At 43.2% G+C, this 21,135-nt stretch overlaps 1 protein-coding gene across 5 annotated transcripts in view; it reads left to right on the top strand.

The window, feature by feature from the left end:
* Positions 1-21,135, top strand: part of MYO16 (myosin XVI) — a 517,195-nt gene that overhangs the window by 358,186 nt on the left and 137,874 nt on the right. For all 5 annotated transcript variants that reach the window (XM_075918615.1, XM_075918625.1, XM_075918604.1 and 2 more), the window contains exon 21: positions 12,152-12,224. In XM_075918615.1, the coding sequence (XP_075774730.1) occupies positions 12,152-12,224 (73 nt within the window). The remainder of the gene's footprint in view (positions 1-12,151; positions 12,225-21,135) is intronic.

The raw sequence follows: 21,135 nt of genomic DNA, 5'->3' as shown, positions 1-21,135 counted from the left end.
TGCTCTATGTCTACATCAGGACTGGGCAAGACACTGCCCGGGGCCAGATCCGGCTCTCCTAACACTTTGATCTGGCCCACGGACTACATCTGGCTGATTTCTATTTATATCCTGCTGCCTGTGCCATCAAATTTCCAGGTGGTGGCTGAGGCAGCAGAAGACTATTTAAATGGCTCACAGCTCACAGTCGTGACACTGGAGCCGCAAGCCTTTTAAATAGTTGTAGCAGTCCCAAACGTCTTCCATGCAACGCAGTAACGGCAGAGCCAAGAGCTGCAAGCCCTTTGCTATGTTTTTAATTCAAAACTCTGGCCCACACAACTCTGGAGGGAAGGTTAGTCCCCTGTCCCACCCCTTCCACGAAAGACCCCTCCCCTTCTGGGTATGGAGCTGGCCCGTGTACTAAAATTAAGTGGTCTCTCTGTGAAAATTATTGCCCATACCCGGTCTACTCTATGAGCTAGGGGTGTGATTTCCTTGCTTCTGTACACATACTTGCACTAGCCCTCATTGAACTAGCTCAGATATAAATATCAACAGTCCCAAGAGTAATGCAGCAGAGGCACAGTTAAGTTGTGCTGAACACATATCCCCAAGTTGCAGACAAGTTTGTATTTGGCATGGCTCAGCCTTGCCCTATAGTCACTACCAGTATGTGTACCAGTGTTTGTACACCAGCAGGGAAATCACACCCTCTAACATACTGGGGAACAATCCAGACTATGGGGGATTGTGCTGCACTTCCCTGCAGCCTTGGATGCCTTACCATGTTTTGCGGTAGTGGCTCCCATCTGAGCTGCTTGCAAACATCCTGTCAGCATCCCAATCACATTTAGGGTTGTGAACTTTCCTGACGGGACAGACTAAATGCCATTCACAGCAATGGCATCTGATTCTTTTGGTCAAGAAAGTTGGCAACCCTAGTGAGAGCACAGTATCACTGTCAGGCTGCAGTAACTGGCAGGCTTTCAGAATGTGACAAGGATTCCGAGATCCTGAAAGTTACTGCAGCCTGCTAGGGATACTGTGGCTCTCACCAGCCTTAGTTATACTGCAGGGTTGCCCCAACTCACCCTCAGTCGCGGATATTCCCAGGCCCCTCTTGGACAGTACAAATACATTGTTATTTTTAAGTGAATAATATGCCATTTTATTACCTTAAATCAGGAGTGGGGAACCAAAGGTCTGGTGGCCAGATGTGGCCTCTGCATTGCCTGGATCCATCCCCTGAGGCACAGAGCTCCCTCCCTAGCATTCGGCAGCCCACGCAGGTGCTACAGCCTTCCTCACAACCCCACTGCCACACCAGTGGGCTGAAGCACACCAAATCTTCTTAATCGGGGCCACATCAGTGATTTTTCTCTGTGGGTCAGTAGCCCTGACCCAAAAAAGGTTCCCCATCCTGGAGTTTAAGTGTGTTCAGTTAAACACACCAGATTAAATGACACAGTAAATCAAGTTTATTAACTACAAAGAGAAGGCTATTGAGTACAAGTAATGAGGCATAAAAGTTAGAAATGGTGACAAGAAAGATGAAGAAACAGTGCTCACTAACATCTACTTGAGAAACTAGCTTCATTGACAAACAAACTTTCTCACCACATGCTCCAGAAGATTACTGCTCAAACTTTAGAATCAGGACACTTCCTCAAGAGTTCAACAGATGTTTGCTTTTGTCTTCTGAGCTGTGGAGAATGAGGTGGACAGTGAGGGGCGTCCCTTGGGGGTGTTTGTCTCTCCTTTTAAATGTTTCCGTCCCTTTCTTGATAAACATTGCCATCTGAGAATAAGGAGCCAAAGAGAGACAGTGTGGCAGGATAGTCCCTGCAGGTTTTTTTTTCTCTTGCTTGATGACTCTCTTTACTGCTTAAATGCTAGTAAAGTCCAACATGCATTCCTTTGCTCAACACAGGTCTGTTTGACCACTTTGATACTACTTGAGTTTTAACGTGTATTTTTAACGTCATACCGGGGAATCTTATAACTTCACATGCAATGTTGCCGCATACTTTGTCAACAAATTACTATAATAGTGTGTAGTAGGGATGTAATAGTATAATCATTTAAATGGATAATTCATGCAGGTTAGGTCCATCAATGGCTATTAGCCAGGATGGGTATGAATGGTGTCTCTAGCCTCTGTTTGTCTGGATATGGGTGACAGGAGAGGGATCATGTGATGATTACCTGTTCTGTTCACTCCCTCTAGGGCATCTGGCATTGGCTGCCATCAGAAGACAGGATACTGGATTGAATGGATGTTAGGTCTGACCCAGTATGGCCCTTCTTATGTTCTAACTAATAACAATTAATGGTTAAATGCAGGTTCCTGGCCCTGCTTGTGGGAAGCCAGCTGCCACCCCAGAGCCCACAGCATGGGGCAGCAGCCGGCTCCCTAGAAGTCGGGCTGATGTCTGGGAGTTGGAAGCAGGTCCAAGAGGCAGCACATGCCAGCAGCAGCGCAGAGCAGCAGCCAGCTGCCCAGAAGTAAGGCTGCAGGTGAGACCTGCTGCTGCCCTGTGCACCTCCCTCTGTATCAGAGGAGGAGCACAGGGCAGCAGCCAGCTCCCTGGGAGCAGTGCCAGCAACAGGAGCTGGTACGTACTGGGAGCCAGCTTAAAAGCTAGCTTTTGGTGTGTACTGGATCCTGGAGAGCTGCCTGCTACCTCACACTGCAGGCTCTGCAATATAAAGTTTACGCTGCAGATCCTTTAGCGCAGCCAGCTCCCTGGGAGTGGGGCCAACCGCCTCTGTATCTGGGGACACAGCTGCCAGCCCACAATGTGGGCTCTGCAGTATAAGCTTTATATTGAAGAGGCTGCAATGTGAGATTTTCAGTGGTTACACGATTACCTAATTAACCACTTTGTAACATTCCTAGTGTGTAGGTGTGAACCATCACGCACACTTAATTTGTAATGTAGACATAGCCATAGACATATGAGTCCAATTATGAAGGCTTTGAAGGGAGAGAAAAATATACAACACATTCTAAAAACCTCTAATATTATTGGTTATATATTTTATACATGATAATCTGTGATTTTAAGGTTTGATATTTTAGGACCTATCAGAACAAGTAGCTGATATCTATCTTGTACCATGATATAAAGCTCTCTTTTCTAGCCCTGACACAGTTTTAAGATATTAGCCAATTAGCCCATCATAAGACAGGATTTTCAGGTCTCTCCTTCAAGTTGGTCTTCTCTCCTGAGCCTCCGGTCTCTCACTCCATCTCTTTTTCTCTCTCTCTCCTCCGACTGCCTCCCCCTCTCTCTCTCAGCTCTCCTCTGCCTTCTGCCTCTCTTTCCATCTCTCTCTTTCTCTTCTCCCCCTCCTGCCTCTCACTCTCTCTCCGCTCTCCTTTGTCTCCACTGGGGATGCACGCTCATCCAGGCCCCGCCCCCTGGGCGTTTACGTCACCGCCCCACCCCCCTTCGCCTCCCGCCGTGGTGCTTGGCTGACTTCTGCACCACTCAGCCGGGGCACCGTGCAGGAGCAAGGAGCACAAATGGCCTCTCTCTCTCTTCTCCTACTGCCTTTCCCTTTCTCTCTCTCAGCTCTTGTCTGCCTCCTGCCTTTCTCTCCATCTCTCTCTCTTTCTCTTCTCCCCCTCCTGCCTCTCACTATGTGTTTCTCTTCTCCTCCTCCAGCTGCGTCTCTCTCACTCTCTCTCTCACTGTCTTCCGCCTCCTCTGTTCTCCTCTCTGTCTCCTCTGTGTCTGCTCCACTTTCCTCCTTTTTAGTCCGGCGCCCTTTTCTGATGTCAGAGACACACACTCGTCCGGGCCACGCCCTCTGGCTGTTCCCTCTGGGCGGTCTGTTGCCTCCTGCCGTGGCAGTTGGCTGACTTCTGTGCCGCTCAGCCAGGCCGCCGCGTGGGAGCAAGCGGCACAAGCAGCCATTTGGGGTCCGTGCTCCCCATGCAGCACCCCCATGCTGCATGGGGAGCACGGACCCTAAATGGCTTCTTGCACACTGCTTGCCCCTGAGTGGCTCAGAAGTCAGCCAAGCACCACGACGGGAGGCAACAGCACCGCCCAGAGGGAACAGCCAGCGTTACAGAATCACAGACATTGGGCTACTATATATATGATTAGATCTAAATATTTTTCATTCTTTACTGCATCCAGTATACTTGGAGAGAGTTCTACATTTTGGTGGGGAGAAAGATATATTTGTCAGGTTGTTTCTAAATGTCAAGTAACCTTAATAAAAGGTAGTGCTACCTATCTGGACTGCAATATGGCAGTTTTTTGGACTTGCTCAGATGTTTAGAATGTTACAAGTTGTCTTGATGGAGCTGGGCAGAGTCAGGTGTAGTAATCAGAGGTATAGAATAAATGCAACTTATCACATACATCTACAGTTCATGGATCAAATTTCCTCATTTACACCAAGGCAATCCACCTGAATTCAGTGGGATCACAACTGTATAATTTGAAATAAGACTCGGCCCAAAGTTCGTTGCAAAGTTCTTTTACCAAGAGTTTATAGGATGCTAACGTGCTAGAAATATCTGACTCCATATATTGAAAATCAAAGCATATTTCTAACCAGACGAGGGCTTCACTTTCTTTGTAGAATTACTAGAATTTGATCATTAATATCGATTTTTGTACTTACTATGAAACAGCTAATGGCTTGTTTACAGGTGAAGAAAACTGGTGATTGCCATTAGATCAAAGGTGGGTGGAAGTTTATTGGTAGATGCAAGAACATAGCTATCTCAGTGCAAAATGGATAAAAACATTTCCAGAATCTGACAAACACATGAATGAATAATCCAAGTCAAATTAATATACCTAATCAGTTTTAATGACAATGTAAAGAAAGATATTATTCACCGTCTGGGAACTGAACTTGTTCATTCATAGTGACTTATAATTTTGTCTAATTAAAGCACCAATTTTTATATTTTGTCTAATTAAGCATAATTATAACCATTAATATAAGTGCAGGCTGGTTACAAGTTGCTTCCTTGTTCACAGCTTTGTCTGTTCTCTTTAGTACTGTTTTTAAGTAGGGCACTATGGCAGAAATCTTGTGTGGTTAGTGTTCTAAAATTTGACTAGAGAAAAATGACTCCAAATGCTCACCAGCGCTCCTCATTGCTAAAAGTAATGATTAACTTGTTTAGTTTCAAATATATTAGATGCTTCTGTTCTATTTACTGTAGTTTACAAACCATCTTCATGCAGAATATTTTTAATACCTTGCTAAGGTTTATTGTATTGCTAACAAACTTGCTGATTCTGAGCTTTGGATAACAGAGCCTAAAACAGATATCATTGATTGTTGCAATTTAAATTATTTGATTGTCCTTTAGCAGAATCAGATCTAGATCATTGGACATAAGTACCGGTATAAAATATATTAATGTGACGTATCAGGGAGACTTGTTCACAGCGTACTAGCAATGCCTATAAAGACTGAAAACGTATTTACCTTTTCCAGCTGATCACAAAACAGTGAATTGGATACATTTGGTTTGAAAAATCTAGGTTTTTTGTCTGTCCTGGCTCCCTATGACTCTAACAAAGTAGTGGGTCCTATTTTCTTTTGTTAGCAAAAGAAAAGTCTCAGTGTTACATGACCTGAAGAGGGAGCTTATGTCAATATAGTTGAGGCACTGCAGACTAGCAAATGAAATTAACTTTTGATTATAGCTTTGTATCCATGTTGTCAAGACAGCTGTAGGTGATTTCCTTTTCTAATATAATCTACTGGATATATCTGAAACCACATTTTGCATCTTTCAGCAGTGTAATTTTTATCTATAGTAATTTTTTTTTCAAATATTAACAGAATATAGCGGTAGCAACATTAATTTTGGCACAAGAAGAATTACTGAAAATCTCATTCACAAATTCCTTTACATGTATTATGCATCATTTGAGTACTAATAAGATCACATGCAGAATAGCATGTCGCTATCAGCCTTAGAGGAGAAATCAGTAGGATTTTTTTCTCTTTTTCATGGGCATCCGCTATGCTAAGTGGGGGAAGGCACTTACTCATAGAAGACAAAAACAACGTTTTAAACTCCAGAACATATGTAGCCTTTTAAGAGAAAAGTAAGCCCTTGATATTGGTGAGTGAACTGTGGAAGGTTAGAATCCACCTGAATACTGTGATTGAAGAAAATATTCTTTACCCCAGGGGTTCCCAAACTTTTTGACACAGGGACCAGTAAATCTATTCACGAGCTTTCGGAGGACCGGTAACATTCATTTGCATGTTTGCATATTCATTAAGCAAATGACAAATATGCAAATACGTTGTTTTTGATCCTCCCAAAGCCCCCAGAGCCAACTTTAGCAAAGCTTTTCATACGGCCACCCACAACATTCTTACCAGCAAGTTAAAGGAATATGGATTGGAAAAATGGACTATAATCCAATAAAACCCTGCACCACCACATCGTGTATTGAAAAGGGGCTCATTTATTTTCAGAAAGCTAACACCATCTTTGGAATTTTTTTATCCATATTCTCATTCCAGATGGTGAATGCACCAGGTTCTCTCCATTCTGACACATTGTAGGGCCTTTAAACTTCACTGTCAGCAGTGGTGATATTTAAAAGGCACTGCTTCTAAATTTTTATTCAGGATCTGCGTGCACCCTAAACTGTCCCGCTCCCCGCTGGCTGATTCTCTCTTCAGCTGAAAGAGAGGTTATATACTATACCAAATCCTCATAGCAGTTCCCCTTCTTAATCGGTATCACCTCTACTTTATCCAGATCAAAATTAAACCCTCTGGCTTTCATCCTAGTCACTATGGGCACGTTTACACAGCAGTGTTATTTCAGAATATCTGATGTTATTCTGAAATAACATAGTCTGTGTCTACACTACAAGCAGTTATTTTAACATAATGTCAAAATAATGTCAAGCTGAAGGAGTTCTTACTCCGAATCCTGTAACTCTCATTTTGAAGCATAAGGGAAATTGGAGGAAGAGTACTCTTCCTTGGACTTCCTGCTGTGTAGACTGTTCCAAAAGCTGAAACAAGCTATTTCAACTTAAGTTACACAATTGACATAGCTCAAGTTGCATAGCTTATTTCAGGTTTAGCCCCACTGTGTAGACATGCCCTACCAGATATTGGAGAAGCGGAGAGAAGAATGAATCTGGATTTGATGAAAAGGCGATGTGGAGCTAAGTACCATCATAGCACTTACATATAGACAAACATATTTTTCTAAACAGCAAAGTTATTTCAGAATAATGTTCCTATATTGTGATACTGGTTTCACTTCTCATTAAGTTTGGAAGGCTCAGTATTTACACTGTTAAAGTGTCAACATTGTTGAGCAATCCTAAAAAAGTAAAGTACAATAAGTAGTCTTGAGAAAGAAAATTCCTTTTTTTTAAATATGTGTTCCTTGAGGTTTCTGGTGACAATTTCCCTTGATTTGTAAACATAAGAGAACAGCTCCTTCTATTTTGCTATGGAAATCTCTGTTATGATTAATTTAAGAAAAGTAATTTTGCTGGAATTAGCATGACTGACAGCTGAGCAGGATGTCCCAGTGCTCTCTTGTGAGGAAAAAGTTTGAGTGAGATAAGGACACACACACACACACACACACACACACACACACATGCACACACACAAATATAGTGAAGTATTTCACACATGCACACACACAAATATAGTGAAGTATTTATAGACAATTACAGAATGTTATTATAATTCATGTGTTGCACTTCCTGTTGAAATTTAATGGGCAAAATTACTATTTTCTATTAGTAGTTGTAATACTAATAATATTGAATTTCTTAACCAAATCCATATTACTGGCTTCCTGTGGTAATAGGAAGATAGGCTTAGGTGAGGAGATTCAGTTATTTGGATGTAATCACCTTTGTGGCCAGCCAAGTTGGCTCTTATAAATGGGGAAAAATAAAGTCCCATTTATGTCATATTACTGCATGGTGAGTATTGAGACAGAGAGAGAGAGAGATGACTTCTGTAAGGATACAAGGGCTGAGACTCTCAACTAGATCAATCACATTCTTTTGACTAAATTTTTTTTATGTCAGAAAATGATGTTTTGTCTAAATCAAATAGTTCCAGGTTTCATAGAAGTATAGCTGTATGGACAGAATTTTTATCAAGAATAGCCAGTATCCCAGTGGTTAGGTGACTCATCTGGGATGTGAAAGAAACAGTTTCCACATTTTAACTATCACTAATTTCACAACCTCATCATTTTTTGGGGGAAAAAAGAATTGTTTCTGGCCACCTCTACCCTCCAAAAATATCTTGTGCCGGTCAGACTACAAGATGGTTTGGTATATGGCTTAGTAGTTTTCAGGTGTGTCCAAATATAACTGCAAGATGGTTTACTTAAAACTATGCTGCTGCAGACAGCTGACCCTATTCAAGTCTCCTTTGTCCATGGATATTGTGGATATGAGGTACAGCAATGGTCCTTGGATTGGATGCCTCAGATGGGGCTATGTCAATCATTATTATGGCCAGTTGTTTAGGGACATACCACTTTGCTGGGATTAAGGGAGTCATAGAACTCTTTTGTTTATTGGAGGGAAAATACCAGAGGCAATGACAAGGATCTATTAGTAGTAACATAGAATTACGGTAAGGGATCTGATGGGTTCCATAGAGGTGAACCAAAGACAGCAAGACCAGGGCATTGCTCTGAGAGGAAGTTACATTGGTAGGTATTAGGCTGTCTGGCAGAGGCGAAGAATTATTGTATCTAATTAGTCTGTTTTGGAATTGATAGACAGAGGCTGGGTGAGGTAATATTTTTTTTATTGGACTAACATTTATTGGTGAAAGAAACAAGGTGTTTAGCTTATGCTGGATTCTGACTGGGTACTTAGAATGTCACATATAACTACAAGGTGGAACAAATTGTTAAGAAAAAGGAGTTAGCATATATTGGGAGACATTATTCAAGGTGCAAGTAACAGTTAACTCTTCTATAGTCCTAGGACAAAGGAGGGGTTCACATTGTAATGAGTCATCAATCCAGTTGAGTCACATGACATAATGGAATTAGATTTTTCTCTTTTGTAAGAGCCACCTTGTCTGGCCACAAGGGTGGGTATATCAGAGTAACTGCATCCACACACTTAAGCCTATTTTACCACAGTGCAGAGTCAGTACAATGAATTTGGTTAAGAAATCCAATAGTAAACTTTGAGTTCATGATTTTAAGGCTTCAGATTTGTCTTAACTGTTCAGGTTTCCTTTTGAATACAAGGATCAAGAGATCAGATATGGATTGATTGTTTTGTGAAAAATGTTTGCCTACATGTGATATGCTGTTTTTGTCTTTTATCATTTTTCTAGGTTACTTCATTTGTGCATGTAGTGATTGTTTCATTTCACCTGCATAACCGTTATTGGGACATTTAATGCACTAGATAAGTTAAAGCACATATTCTAATAGTCATGTGGATTTTGAAACATGTGTTGCAGAGGTTATTGATCATCATAGCAGTGGAGATACGTCTACAAGTTTTGGATCTGTTCTAACAACATCTGTGCTACTTTGAGGGTGTTTTCTAGTCCATGTGGCCTTTACTTCTGATGATGATTTTGGCATGATGCAGGGCATTGTCAGAAGAAGAGGTCTGGAAAATATTTTTTTTCAGGATGGTCATTGTATGGGTTGCAATTGTTTAATGATAGTCCATATAAGGTGGTAGGTGATGACTAGTTGTGGAGTCTCTTTGTTAAGAGAAGGTAGTTTTAAATATGTTAAGATGTGTAGCTAAGACTTTCTCCTTGGATTACATTTTATGGTAACTGAGTGCCTGGTTGTAGACAACAGATTTCATGTTTCGGATTATTACTGGATCTGTGAAGGTTGGTGTAGTGATCCTTGTGTTTATTATATGTAGTTGCCTGTAGGGTGCATTGTTGAAAACCTGATCTGAGGAAGTGGGTCTGGCCCACGAAAGCTCATCATCTAATAAACCATCTTGTTAGTCTTTAAAGTGCTACATTGTCCTGCATTTTGCTAGAAATAGGGTACATTTTGGACAATACTGTGTATAGATTAACTGAGAGAAAGGCATAGGAGAGTCTATCTTTTTGCAAATACTGAAAAGATAAATCAAAGGATGTTTGCCAATCCACAACTAATATAGCCATTCCAGCATCTATCCAACTTTCAAATGTGTTTACTAAAATGATAACATGCTAAGTATGTAAGGGTATGTCTACACTACAAAGTTAATTCAAACTAACAGACGTTAGTTCGAATTAACTTTGATAGGCGCTACACACGCAAACCGCTAGTTCGAACTTAATTCGAACTAACAGAGCACTTAATTCGAACTAGTAAACCTCATTCCACGAGGACTAACGCCTAGTTCGAATTAAGTACTTCGAATTAAGGGCTGTGTAGCCACATAATTCGAACTAGTGGGAGGCTAGCCCTCCCCAACATTCCCTGGTGGCCACTCTGGGCACCACCAGGGAAACTCTTCTGCCCCTCTCCCGGCCCCGGAGCACTCAAAGGGGCATGGGCTGGCTACGGTGCCCATGCCCGGTGCAAGCCGGCCAGCACCCAGCCAGCAGACCCTGCACCTGGCACGGCACGAGCCAGCCACCTGCTGCCACCCAGCCTTCCGCCTCTTCCCGGGACCAGGCTGGTGGCTCCCAGGAGCCTGCCCAGGTCTGCAAGAGGCGGGTGCCCACCTGGTCTAGTGCAGACATCATGGACCTCATCCACAACCTCCGTACTAGGCACAGGAAAGTGGCCGTCTAGAGCAAGATAGCTGCCAGCCTGGCCACCCAGGAGGAGGTTTGCATGAAAATCAAGGTGGTCCACTGAGACCCCCGACCCTGAGCCCTCAGCTTAGAATGGCCGTCCTGGGTCAGACCAAAGGTCCATCTTGCCCAGTAGCCTGTCTGCCGACAATGGCCAACACTAGATACCCTGGAGGGGATGGACCGAAGACAATGACCAAGCCATTTGTCTCGTGCCATCCATCTCCAGCCTTCCACAAACAGAGGCCAGGGACACCATTCCTACCCCCTGGCTAATACCACTCCATGGACCCAACCTCCATGACTTGATCTCACTTCTCTTTAAACTCTGTTCTAGTTGTAGCCTTCACAGCCTCCTGCAGCAAGGAGTTCCACAGGTTGACTCTTTGCTTTGTGAAGAAGAACTTTCAGTTATTAGTTTGAAGCCTGCTACCCATTCATTTCATTTGGTGTCCTCAAGTCCTTCTATTATGGGAACTAATGAAGAACTTTTCTGCATGCACCCTTTCCACACCTCTCATACTTTTAGAGACCTCTATCATATCCCCCCTCCGTCTCCTCTTTTCTAAGCTGAAAAGACCCAGTCCCTTTGGCCTCTCTTCATATGGGACCTGTTCCAAACCCCTGATCATTTTAGTTGCCCTCCCCTCTCCCATCCTCTCTCTTCCCCTCTCCCACCTTCTTTTCCCAGTTTCCCCGAGTTTTGTTCAATAAAGACAGATTCTATTTTTGAACACATGTGTCCTTTATTTTGTACATCAGGAAGGGGGGCTAGGGAGGGGTAAGTGGAAGGAGGTGAGGGAGGAATGGGGTACGAGCCCCCGATGGGGAGGACTGGGCTGGCTTTGTGGGCTCCTCAGGGTGGAAACTCTCCTGAAGCCCCTTGATTGACCCCCCCTCCGGATGGCAGCCTGCGGCAAGTGCAGCCGGGCTGATGGCCGAGTGCTGTGATGTGCCCAGTGTGGGCACTCCGGGCACTCCAAGCCAGGACTGCTTTGCAAGCGGGGAACCCCTGAGTACTGTCTGTCCGGGGTGGGGGTCGGGTTCCTTTAAGCACAGCCCTCGGCTAGCCTGAGGCAGCAGCTTCACGCTCTAAGTCCTAATCTGATGCCCTGCTGGCACTGCTTCCGGCCATCCTTAACCTCAGTTCAGGGTCCACTCAGTGTGGACATGCTAGTTCGAATTAGCAAAACGCTAATTCGAACTAGTTCTTAAGTCTAGATGCGCTAATTCGAATTAGCTTAGTTCGAATTAACTAATTTAGTTCGAATTACTGCTGTAGTGTAGACATACCCTTGTTGTGTATGGAGTACTTGCAAGCTAGAACAAGACAGGAGCTATACATTTTTCAATTGCTTAAATACCTATAAGCTGTACTGTCTTCTTGTTTCAGTGACCAGGTATTTGAAATTGGAATATTGGATATCTTTGGGTTTGAGCAATTTCAGAAGAATACCTATGAACAGGTAAGTTGCTTTATTTTCCGGGATTGATTGCATATATAAATGCTGCTTAGCTGATAATTTTTTTAAAACAAAAACAAGCATTTGCACCATCTGAAAACAAAGTCACACATGGGAGAAAATTGCTGCTCTCAAAATAAATTCTTTGCATTCTTCCAGTGTGGCTCTGAATCTAGTAAACATCTAGCATAATTGCATGGGAGAACAATAAACTCTGCTTTGGAAAATATTCTCAGAGAATTACTTGTTGTCTGGTTTCTTACTTATGGAACTGATACTTCAACTAGGTCATTGAGTGGGAGGATAGTAGACAGGATTAGAAGTAAGATCAAGAGGTCAGCAGACGCTTTGGATAAAGAATAGAGTGAAAATATTGCTTTACGCTCAGTGCTATTATTGGCAGATTCACCTCTGTATACTACTACATGTGACTTTTAAAAAAGCTGAATTATGGTAAATATAAAAAAGGAAGGCTTCTGGATTGGTTTTAGGAAGGTGGGGGTTGAAGAAATACTCTAAGGGTATGCATTAGCCACCCTAGTTCGAACTAGGGTGGCTAATGTAGTCATTCGAACTTGCAAATGAAGCCCAGGATTTAAATATCCCATGCTTTATTTGCATGTTGGCAGGCGCTGCCATTTTTAAATGCCCAGTAGTTCTTTGCAAGAGGAGTAACGGTAGTCCGAATTATGGGCTTTAGTCTGAACTACCTAGCCCCTGCCGCATGTAGCCACTGCTACCTAAGGTTCCACCTCTATGCCCAAGGGCCTCACCGCTGGCCTCAGAGTCTCAGCTACTGGCCCCTTATGCAGGGTCCCAGCCATTGGCCCCATTGCCGCTGCCTGGCATTCTGGCTGCCAGTCCTACTGCCAGCACTCCAGGTCATGGATTGTGGCTCCACAGCTACCCCCAGCTGTGGCCCCAACCTGGGGCAATAATGAGTGTGGACAGAGTAATGGGAGTGTAGCTCAGCACCCTGACTGTAAAAATTGTTTCATGCACCTCTGCCTATGGACAGGGCAGGAAACCTAGGGATTAGCTAGGAAAGGCTATCTTGTGGGAAGTGTGTGCTGTCTACTTGTCCAGCCTGTGGAAAGTAGTGCAAGCATCATTGTTTTGTGTTATTCGGAATCTTGCATTTTCTGTGTGTTTGTATCTTCTCTGTGTTTAGTAGCAGGACTGGGATATATTGTTAACACTGTGCACCACAGGAGGGAGGAAGTCACCACTCCTGCTACATTCATAACTTGAAGGACACATGGCTGTGCTATTCTGCTTTCAGAGTGTGCCAGAGAAGAAGGGCAACCCCTTCTTCCTCCTGGTTCTCATTCATACTTGTGATAAGGTAGCAATTTCCTAGTTCACAGGTACCTAAGCTATAATGGTGTTGGTGTAGGGCAAATTCTTTAGTCTAGAGCAAGTCGCCACGAAACGACAGTTTCATTTCCAAAAATTGTTCGTCTATATTTCTCATGCTTAGTTAAAGGGATTTTAAAGCCATTTTCTCTTATTTTTAGCATTTTCTAAGAACTAGTGTTGTTGTATAGGAAATCTTATTTATTTACAATGTGGTAGTATGGCATGCAGAGGCACCCCTTGTGGACCTTTCACATGCCACCAACCATCAGGTCTCTCCATGTGGAAGAAATCTCTCTCATCAGTGTTTTCTTAGGTGGAGTCCAACCTACCAGCTAATTATCCTTTCCCTCAGAGAGACTGGAGGGTTTTATCCCTGAAATATTCTTATACAAAAAACAAACCCAGTATTGGGCCTCCCTCCAGTCTTCTCACTCTGGGTATGTCTACACTACAGCGCTAGTTCGAACTAACTTAGTTCGAATTAGTTAATTCGAACTAAGCTAATTCGAACTAACGCGTCTAGAACTAAAAACTAGTTCGAATTAGCGTTTTGCTAATTCGAACTAGCAAGTCCACATTGAGTGGACTCTGAACAGGGCTTAAGGATGGCCGGAAGCAGTGCCGGCAGGGCATAAGAGGAGGACTTAGAGCATGGAGATGCTGTCTCAGGCTAGCCGAGGGCTGTGCTTAAAAGGTCCCGACCCCCACCCCGGACAGACAGTTCTAAGGGGTGCCCCGCTTGCAAAGAAGTTCTGGCTTGGAGTGCCCGGAGTACCCACACTGGGCACATCACACCACTCGGCCATCAGCCCGGCTGCACTTGCCGCAGGCTGCCATCTGGGGAGAGGGGGTAATTGGGGGGCTTCAGGAGAGCTTCCACCCCCAGAAGCCCGCAGAGCCAGCCCAGTCCTCCCCATCGGGGGCTCGTACCCCATTCCTCCCTCACCTCCTTCCACTTACCCTTCCCTAACCCCCCTTCTTATTGATGTACAAAATAAAGATAACGTTTCTTCCAACATTGACTCTGTCTTTATTGAAAAAAACTGGGGGAGACTGGGAAAAGGAGGTGGGAGAGGGGAAGAGAAAGGCTGGGAGAAGGGAGGGCAACTAACATGATCAGGGGTTGGGAACAGGTCCCAGATGAAGAAAGGCTACAGAGACTGGGACTGTTCAGCTTAGAAAAGAGGAGATGGAGGGGGGACAGGATAGAGGTCTCTAAAAGCAGGGGTTGGGTGGAGAGGGTGTATTCAGAAAAGTTCTTCCTGAGTTCCCATAAAGAAGGACTAGAGGACACCAAAGGAAAGGTATGGGTAGCAGGCTTGAAACTAGTAAGAGAAAGTTGTTGTTCACAAAGCAAATAGTTAACCTGCGGAACTCCTTGCTGCAGGAGGCTGTGAAGGCTACAACTAGAACAGAGTTGAAAGGGAAGTGAGATCAAGTCATGGAGGTTGGGTCCATGGAGTGGTATTAGCCAGGGGGTAGGAGTGGTGTCCCTGCCCAAAGTTTGTGGAAGGCTGGAGAGGGATGGCACGAGACAAATGGCTTGGTCACTGTCTTCGGTCCATCCCCTCCAGGGTCCCTAGGGTTGGCCGCTGTCGGCAGACAGGTTACTGGGCTAGATGGACCTTTGGTCTGACCCAGGACGGCCATTGTAAGCTCAGGGCTCAGTGTGGGGGGTCTCAGTGGACCCCCTTGATTTTCATGCACACCTGCTCCTGGGTGGCCAGGCTGGCAGCTCTCCTGCCCTAGCCGGCCACTTTCCTGTGCCTAGTGCGGAGATCGTGGACGAGGTCCACGATGTCCGCACTAGCCCAGGAAGGTGCCCGCCTCTTGCGGTCCAGGGCAAGCTCCCGGGAGCCGCCAGCCTGGTCCCGGCAAGAGGGGGTGGGCTGGGGGGCATCGGGTGGGTGGCTCTGTGCCGTGCCAGGTGCAGGGTCTGCTAGCTGGGTGCTGGCAGGCTTGCACCTGGCACGGGCACCGTAGCCAGCCCGTGCCCCTTTAAGGGGGCCGGGGCCGGGAGGGGGGCATAGAGTTTCCCTGGTGTTGGCCAGAGTGGCCACCAGGGAAACCTGGGGAGGGCTAGCCTCCCACTAGTTCGAACTAAAGGGCTACACAGCCCTTAGTTCGAACTAGCTAGTTCGAACTAGGCGTTAGTCCTCGTAAAATGAGGTTTACCTAGTTCGAACTAAGCGCTCCGCTAGTTCGATTCAAATTCGAACTAGCGGAGCGCTAGTGTAGCACCTATTAAAGTTAGTTCGAACTAACTTTGTAGTGTAGACATACCCTCTGTTATTTCCATTGGGTATGGTTCATATACTGTCTGGTTTTGTAAAGCGCTCACTCCTTGGACTCCAGCTGAACCTTCCTGGGGGCTACTCTGGCTAGCAGGCCTGTCTCTCCTTAATTGTATACCCAAAGCACCTTCTGAGCACAGCTCCATCATCCTTACTGACCAGTCCTATTATTCCCACGCCCTACAATGTTGGAACTGGCTGAAGATACAGTGGGACAGGGTTAGGTGGCCCTGTAAGCTTTCTTTAACCTCTTCTCTACTGGTCTGGGGCCTCCTTGCTCCATCACAAACTTTTTATCGTGTTCTTTTCTATACAGTTCATATTACTAAAACATGGTGTGTGTTTTTTTCTTTTTGTGAAACAATTTTTTAAAATGTTCTTAAAGTAAAAGATGTAGGCCTGGATCCAAAAGGACATAGGGTATGTCTACACTACCCTCCTAGTTCGAACTAGGAGGGTAATGTAGGCATACCGCGCTTGCAAATGAAGCCCGGGATTTGAATTTCCCGGGCTTCATTTGCATAAACTGGGCACCGTCATTTTTAAATCCCTGCTCGTTCGAACCCCGTGCCGCGCTGCTACATGCGGCACGAATTAGGTAGTGGAATGAGGAGTAACGGTAGTTCGGACTAGGAAGCCTAGTCCGAACTACCTAGTTCGTGCTGTGTGTAGCCGCGCGGCTATTATCTGAAGACAAGTTTATCCCAAACTTCCAAGTGTTAGATAAAATCTTTGGGTAACTGGGGTACAACTGCACCCAAAATTCCCATATGCCTATTTGTATCTATATCTGTGGAGGGAAAAGGGCGATAAAAAGAGTAACAGCAATATAGATTTTAAAAGTGTTATCATTGGGAACATTTAACCATTACTGTCCCTCATTGCAAAGTGGCTAGCTTTTTCATTTAATTTTTCTTTAAATTTAAGTTAACCTATTTTAAAACAATATACAAATAATTCTGAATTTTTAAAATTTTGCTTCAGATTTACTGTAAGAAAATGCATTCTTCTCATGATGTATTTGCTTGCTTTTATGAAAAATATGTTAGTCTTTCCAAGAAAGATTAAAATACTCCAATTGTCTAAATCTACCAGACGGGGACATTTAAAGTTGTTTTGAATTTCTTTCATTTTTTTAAAACAGACCAATAGGGCTTTCAGTCTAACTGTTAAAAAATAACAATATGTTATTAAATGGTATGTGAAATTTAGACAGCTATTATAAAACAAGTGCTGTTAGAAGGTGCATCATATGTCTCTTTGAAAGGAAGAAGGACAATTTAGGTCATATAACACGATCATTCTATAGAATGTGATAGACTGAGAAGCTGCTAAAGTATTGAAATGCCAAAGGCTAACAATGAACGAGTCTACTGATAGTTAATGAACAATGAACAGGATGATAGATGCCAGGGAACTGGGAAAAAAAGTTAATTATCTCCACACCAAGAACTTAATAACTTCTGAAACCAAGACGATTATGACTGGTCACTAACTAGGAGATGAGTTTCACAAATCACATCAAAGAAGAAATCTTCAATGTTAAAGCCAGTACTGGATATACTGTTTCATTTTTATTTGTTTAGCATCAATAGGCCTTCATTTTAAACCACATAAATCTTCACAATAGGAGGTCAAGTCATTCTTTCTGGAACAACATTAGCAAAACAGTGTACATAGATAACTAACAGTGACTGCATTTGAGGTGCATAGTAGAAAACTATTGCACAAGTTAAAAAACTGAGAGATGTTGTAATAATATGAAAAGATGCAGGCTAAGAGCATTACTGATCACTGGAAATTATATTTCCAATAATAGATCAAGAGAATCATGGAATAATTTGTTCTATGAGCTTTAAAGCTCGTTTTTAAATGCCCTGATGCATGTTTTTAGCTCCTGTTGTCATTTGATTCTCCCTGTTAGTTTTAGTAGTCTCACAATAAAAGCAGCAGCACTTTTAGCTGAAAAGTACCTGAATCTATTTTTTCTCATACGTTTTGTAGTACTTTTATATTCTGTTCTATTCTGTTTTCACTAAACCTCCCTCTCCCTAAATACTGGAGGTATATGCTTTTGCTGAGGTATTTAATATTATTTTATTTATTATGAATGGTATTCCCAAAGTCCCATTAGAGGGTACATCTAGACTACAGGCTTCTGTCGACAGAACTTTTGTCGACAGATACTGTTGACAAAGCTTCTGTCGACAGATACTGTCAACAAAGCTTCTGTCAATAAAGAGTGTCTAGACTACATCCAGTTCTGTCAACAAAGCAAGCCGCTTTGTTGACATGACAGTGTAGATACAAAGGACAGTGTAGATGCAATAATGCCTTCTGTCAACAGAACTCTGTCAACAAAAGGTATTATTCCTCATAGAATGAGCAGTTGACAAAACTGCTGAGTTATGTCGACAGAACTCAGCCACAGCGTAGACACAGGTAAAGTTTTGTCGACAAAAGTCCACTTTTGTCGACAAAACCCTGTAGTCTAGACACACCCTAAGAGTGAAGCTCAAATGAGTTATGAGCTGCACAAACACATAGGTAGAAAATCTTCTTACCCAAAAATATGTGCAATCTAATTAAAGAGAAGACACATCAAATTAATGTAATAAGCAGTGGGAGAGAGTGTGGGTGAGGTTATCTGACACTGTTATTTTATGTCATTTCCCAATACATTTGTTTCCTACAATGTTGCCAAGAAGAACCCAAAATATAAGAACCACCAGGCATAATGCTTTAAGAGTAAGATTCACATCACATCTATAAAGTCTGAGTAACAGGGCTTTCTACAAGGGGTTGACAAAGGTGAAATAGTCACCCATAATCTGGGAATGGAACAAATGTCGTACAGTCCTTCCTTTCCCCTGTACCCAGTAATTCAGACAATAGAATAGCAACACAGCGTAGTTTTTGAATAGCACTTTTCATCTGCAGATTTCCATGCTTTACAGAGGAGGGTATGTATAAGAACCTCCATATCACAGATGGGGCAGTAGAGTCCAAGGTTACACAAGTGACAGAACAAGGCACAGGATCCAGAACTCTGACTCTCAGTCCCATGCATTATTCACTGGACTATACTGGACCACTCCGTAGGTGAGGCATTAGGGCTCTGGGGCAAGCATGGATCATCACTCTTCCCTGGATCATGCTGCATTTTTCATCAGTCTCTGTGGAGTTAGTTCAGAGCCATTCTCAGGCATGCAGGGAATGCACAAGTCTACTTACATGGCTACTCTTCTCAGGGTTCCCACTTTGTTAGATACAATATGGAATTTAAGTGGCACAGGCCAACTGCGCTTAAAGGAATTTCATCATACATTCATCAATAAGCATGGAATGCAATTACATTTCTCAATGTATTTCCATGTATTTCCTCTTCAGCTACAGCTTGCTGAGACTTGTGTTTTAGGATTGAATCATGTGACCTATCTTTGTCAATGTAGTCATTCAAACTATATTAGATTACATCTCTATTTGCCTCGGCTATTTTCTAGAAATCTAACAGTGTATACTCAGTAGGGAGAGAGATGTAACGAGAGACGATGTTATACGGCCCAACAGAGAATATCCATTATATTTTACAAATTATCTACTGTCTTTACACCTTGTCTGACAGCTCCATGAGGAAGGCTTGAAAGGACATGTGAACAGGTGTGATGTGCCCAGTTCTGCTTTCAGGCCAGGAGCATTCCCACACTTTTTTTTCAGAGTCCATATCTAGGGATTTGCAGGGATATAGCCATCATCCCACTTTTTTCTGCCTTAGCCAACCAAGTTGGACCAGCACGGGGCCAGCAAAATGGGGCAGGGTGCCCATCCTTAAAAGTGCTGTTGCTGCTATGGCAGAGAAGAGAAAATACAATGACCCGGAGCACAGTGCCTCAGGGAGCAGCTGCAAGTATTTCATTCCCCTCAGTCCAAAGTTGACTAATGACTTAACACTCCATTTGGGGCTTTAACATTCAAAAACAATATTTGTCAGTTAAATGAAGATCTACCACCCTATGTTCACAATTAGATTTTAATGTCTTATGCTTCAATTTGTATTTGGGGTTGATTGTCTCACCTCCTTCTATGCTGTCTGTTTACTGCTCTGGCCACTAATCTCTGCTGCCACCCCAATCTGTTTGATCTGTTTTCTTCTTTTCTACTCATTTCTCTCTTCTTGCTTGATTATTATTAGGACATATCTAACCTTCCCAAGAAACCAGTTATTTTGAAAAGTGAAAATATCAAAGCATGTACAAGATGTCCAACATTAAAATAGGGGTTTTTTTTAATGTTGGGCACATCATATTTGGAAATAAAATAATTGATCTGAAATTTAAGCTTGCCAACTTGATTCTGTTTGTGATGGATGGTATACCATAGAGTGGAAATGATCAACAAACTTGATAAATATCTTTCCACAGTGGCATCCATTTTTACACAGCAAATGTTTGATTTGTTGAGAAGCAACTGAAGTTAGAGAGTAGAAAATTTGGAGCCAGCTTGAACTGTTTAATTCCAGATTCTTTTAAAGAAAGATTGTTATTATTATTATTTAATTTATATATCTTCAAAATAACTGAGAGAAATATTCTGCTCCTTTCTACAGCACTATGCAGGTCACCAATATTTATATTAGAAGCTTAACACAATATTTTGTTTCTGTTGAACTGTGTTTTTGGCATATAGAATGGTGGTGAATTTGAAAGAGGCAGGTAGCTAGGGTTACACTGATCATGACATGATAGAGTTTATGATTCTAATGAATCATAGGAGAAAAACAGTACAATAAATTAAAAATGAATGTCAAGAAGACAGAGTTTAGCAAATTCAGGGAGTTGGTAGGTAAAATCTCACAGAAAGAACATCTAAGGGTATGTCTACACTACCCCGCTAGTTCGAACTAGCAGGGGTAATGTAGTCATCCGCAATTGCAAATGAAGCCCGGGATTTGAATTTCCCGGGCTTCATTTGCATGAAGCCATCCGGCGCCATTTTTAAATGCCGGCTAGTTCGAACCCCGTGCCGCGCGGCTACACGCGGCATGGAGTAGCTAGTTCGGATTAGGTTTCTAATCCGAACTAGCTGTTCTCCTCATGGAATGAGGAGTACAGCTAGTTCGGATTAGGAAGCCTAATCCGAACTAGCTACTCCATGCCGCGTGTAGCCGCGCGGCACGGGGTTCGAACTAGCCGGCATTTAAAAATGGCGCTGGACAGCTTCATGCAAATGAAGCCCGGGAAATTCAAATCCCGGGCTTCATT

The sequence above is a fragment of the Pelodiscus sinensis genome, chromosome 1 (assembly GCF_049634645.1).
Source record: "Pelodiscus sinensis isolate JC-2024 chromosome 1, ASM4963464v1, whole genome shotgun sequence".
Taxonomy (NCBI): domain Eukaryota; kingdom Metazoa; phylum Chordata; order Testudines; family Trionychidae; genus Pelodiscus; species Pelodiscus sinensis.
The sequence above is the reverse complement of the archived record's forward strand: the minus strand, read 5'-3'. Positions and strand labels throughout refer to the sequence as shown.